The sequence below is a fragment of the Anolis carolinensis genome, unplaced genomic scaffold (genome assembly GCF_035594765.1).
Source record: "Anolis carolinensis isolate JA03-04 unplaced genomic scaffold, rAnoCar3.1.pri scaffold_12, whole genome shotgun sequence".
In the NCBI taxonomy this organism is placed as follows: domain Eukaryota; kingdom Metazoa; phylum Chordata; class Lepidosauria; order Squamata; family Dactyloidae; genus Anolis; species Anolis carolinensis.
Window position 1 is genome coordinate 5,291,916 of NW_026943823.1, and position 4,029 is coordinate 5,295,944.

At 38.9% G+C, this 4,029-nt stretch overlaps 1 protein-coding gene across 1 annotated transcript; it reads right to left on the bottom strand.

Annotated features, from left to right (window-relative positions):
• Positions 1 to 1,425: 1,425 nt before the first annotated feature.
• LOC134294056 (zinc finger protein 679-like) lies at positions 1,426 to 1,947 on the bottom strand (the record flags this gene model as incomplete). Its single annotated transcript, XM_062963835.1, has 1 exon — positions 1,426 to 1,947. A coding segment is annotated over one exon (522 nt), but the record flags the coding sequence as incomplete, so codon positions are not given.
• Between the last annotated feature and the right edge of the window lie 2,082 nt (positions 1,948 to 4,029).

The following is a 4,029-nucleotide window of genomic DNA, read 5'->3' on the forward strand; positions in this document are numbered from 1 at the left end:
ATTTGTGTCAGGAATGAAAATGTCCATAGACTTATCAAGGCATTAGATACTGGGTCCTACATGCAGGAAGGGGCATAAGGAATACCCTGTTTCCCTGAAAATAAGACAGTGTCTTATATTATTTTTTGCTCCCAAAGATGCGCTAGTCTTATTTTCAGGGGATGTCTTAGTTTTCCACAAAGAAGAATTCACATTTATGGTTGAATTTTTAAAAATGAAAATTTATTATCTACTGTACAGTAGTTGTCATCACAAAACAGCATAACCAAACTGTGAATCTTTTCAAGAATTTCTATATTATATTTTATTGCTATACTGTTTTAAAATTACTGTTTTAAATTTCTGCTCGTATGTAAATTTATCTTGTTGTTGGGCTTATCCCTGTGTAAGCTGCCCTGAGTCCCTTCTGGGAGATGGAGGTGGGATACAAGAATAAAATTATATTATTATTATTATTATTATTATTATTATTATTATTATTATTATTTCTTGTTACTACTTTTATTTCCATGTACAACAATCTATGGTATGTACATTTACCGATCCTGCATGCTTCCAAACAAAAACTTTGCTAGGTTTTACTTTCCGGGGAGGCCTTATATTTAGCAATTCAGCAAAACTTCTACTAGGTCTTATTTTCTGGGGATGTCTTATTTTCAGGGAAACAGGGTACAAAACCCAGACACATCCCTTTACCTTGAGCCTTCGCACCTTTGTGATGCCCATGTGATGTTTCAGAGAAAGCTCACAAAACAGTCTACACATTTCTAAACACAAGTATCTAAACATCCATAAACATAGAAAACAGACAAACACTTTAGTCAGTGGGGTAATGTAAGTGATTGCGAAAACATGCATTGACTTCAATTAATTTTGTAATTTTAATTTTAATCCGTGTTAATTCTTAATATAGATGTTAGGAATTCCTCTTCTTCAGAAGAGGAAGGAAAGCAGGAAAGTGTTCATTTATTTATTTCCAGCATTTATACCCCGCCCTTCTCACCCGGGGGGACTCAGGGTGGCTTACAACAGTTGGCAACACTTAATGCCACGAACATAATAATAAAACAAAAACAGTACATATCATCAATTAAAACAATAAAAATACATCATTAAAATACATTATAACAATTAAAACATATGTAGATTAGATCCATTTGTCTAAAAACCTCAAGCTTCAGCCTTCAATCGGACCATGTCGATGTTATCGTATTACTCGTTAAACTTCTCAAAGGGTCCCGTTTGAAATCAGACATTTACCCACAATGGCCGTTTTTTAGCCTGTATGTGTTCTCTGGTGCTGGTTAAGGGATGAACTCTGAGTAAAACATTTTCCACATTCATGGTTTCTCACATGTGTGGAGTCTTTTGTTCCTCGCCAAGGCTGAACTGTAAAAAAAAACAATTCCCACACTCCTGGCATTGGTATGGCTTCTCTCCTGTGTGGAGTCTTTTGTGGCACACCAAAGTTGAACTGAAAGCAAAATATTTCCCACACTCCTGGCATTGGTATGGCTTCTCTCCTGTGTGGAGTCTTTTGTGGCACACCAAAGTTGAACTGAAAGCAAAATATTTCCCACACTCCTGGCATTGGTATGGCTTCTCTCCTGTGTGGAGTCTTTTGTGGCACACCAAAGTTGAACTGAAAGCAAAATATTTCCCACACTCCTGGCATTGGTATGGCTTCTCTCCTGTGTGGAGTCTTTTGTGGCACACCAAAGTTGAACTGAAAGCAAAATATTTCCCACACTCCTGGCATTGGTATGGCTTCTCTCCTGTGTGGAGTCTTTTGTGGCACACCAAAGTTGAACTGAAAGCAAAAGATTTCCCACACTCCTCGCATTTGTATGGCTTCTCTTCTGTGTGGTGTCTTTTGTGGTTCACCAAGCCTGAACTATAAGCAAAACATTTCCCACACTCCTGGCATTGGTATGGCTTTTCTCCTGTGTGGAGTCTTTTGTGCTGAATCTGAGGGTGAGTTGGAATCTGAGGAGGAGACTTTGCAAGTACCCACTTTTCAGGAGAGGTGAAAGGAAACAGCAAAGATGTTGTTCAGCTAGAATAGCTGCCATTAATGCAGCAGAGTAATTGGGAATTGCCCTAGCAGCTGTGAGGGGACTCAGGGCTATAAAGCAGAAGCAGGTGCAGCCAGCTCTTGCCAGTAACAAACTGACTCTAATGCCTTTGCTCCCCATGTGCCTGTTCCGAGTCTGCATCTGGATTTCTTGCTCTTTCTTTGTCTGAAATAAGACTGCTATTTGATTTAGGACTGTATCAGAGACGAACTGCATTTGCCCTAAGACTTCCTTGCTTCCTTTTGCATTATTATACTGAGTGTGCTGTACTTTATGTTTTGCTGAAGTAAAGCAGTTTTCATTTACTTACCATAGTATCTTAAGGCTGTTCTTGAAAGACAAAACAGGACAATAGGAGAAGAAGAAAAATGCAGATAGTGCATTATAAACTAGAGATGTGCACGATATTTGTTGCATGTGTTTCATTTGTATTTCCAAACGAATGTGTAATTATTTTATTCATTTATTTATTTATTTACAGTATTTATATTCCGCCCTTCTCATCCCGAAGAGGACTCAGGGCAGATCACATTATGTACATATAGGGCAAGCATTAACTGCCCATAAACACACAGAGACAGAGACAACAGACAGACAGATGCAGAGACAATTTAACCTTTTCCTGAAGGGATGTTCGATTCTGGCCACAGGGGGGAGCAGCTGCTTCATCATCCACTCTGATGGCACTTCCTCATTCCAACGTTGTAAATTAGTTAAACTTGCCTCCTCACTTTTTATAAGTGGTACCTTATTTCCTACTTGATAGATGCAACTATCTTTCGGTTTGCTAGGTCAGCAACGAGCAGGGGCTATTTTTAATTTTTAATTGACGGGTGCTCACCCCACCACGGGCTGGCCTCGAACTCATGACCTCATGGTCAGAGTGATTTATTGCAGCAGCTGTTTACCAGCCTGCACCACAGCCCGGCCCCATAGTTTCTTTTTGTGACGACGACAATGATGAATTTGATGATGATGATGATGATTCAAGTGTGTTTTGTGTCCCCACCTCCTATGAGTGAATGTGCAGTCCAACTTTATTTAGCATTGCATATTTCTGCTTAGTTTTTTATGGCATTTTATGCACATCAGATTCTACGGATTTGAAAGCCAAATTAAAATCCCAATGCTGATGTCTCTCTGCTAGTCTCAGTTTAAGGTAGGCACTTTTTGCTGAATATTTAGCAGCCTGCGAAGCCCATTGATCTCTTTGATATAGTCTCTTGGATTCCACAGTAGGACTTATAATTAACAATGCAGATGAGTAGCTATAGGCAAGATCTTTGTGTGTTGATATGTTCACTTTCTCTCTCATTTTCAGGGAGCTAATCAGATTTGCATACTTTCCCATTGCCAAGACCTTTACTGCCATCTATAAAAGTTGTTTTTTTAAAAGAGAATATCTCAAGCGCAACAGCAACTTTTGCTGAATTGTTCATGGGTTTGGCTCATTCACACTTTAATTGTTAAACGAAGGCAGGCATTATTGGAAGAGACAGACGCTCCAGCACACAAAGTGCTATCTCTTCTGCTTTTTTGAAGATAGTGAGAAATTAAAATAATGTAAAAAATTATTAAATGCAAATGGGAGCAAATAGGCGAGTGCGTCGTATAATGAGTGAGTGGTTCCCGGATAGGAGTAAAACTTCGGCTTATAAAGTTTTCCCTTTCCAAAAGCAAAACAACAAAACAAAAAATCCACGGTTTAGACGACATGTGAAGCAACAGTATGGTCATTATGGTTAACTGCAAAAAGCACAGTGCCAAACATCACACGCCTGTGAAGATGCAAGGAGGGATTTTAAAGGCATCCAGTTATCAGTCAAATGGAGCTTTAGATGAAGACTCCAGCAGAGAACAAATGAAGTCTTTGGAAGGTAGCACTGGAGTAATCTTGTCACACACATTTTGGCTTAGATGTACTCTAAAAAAGACTGATATATCTGTGAATTAC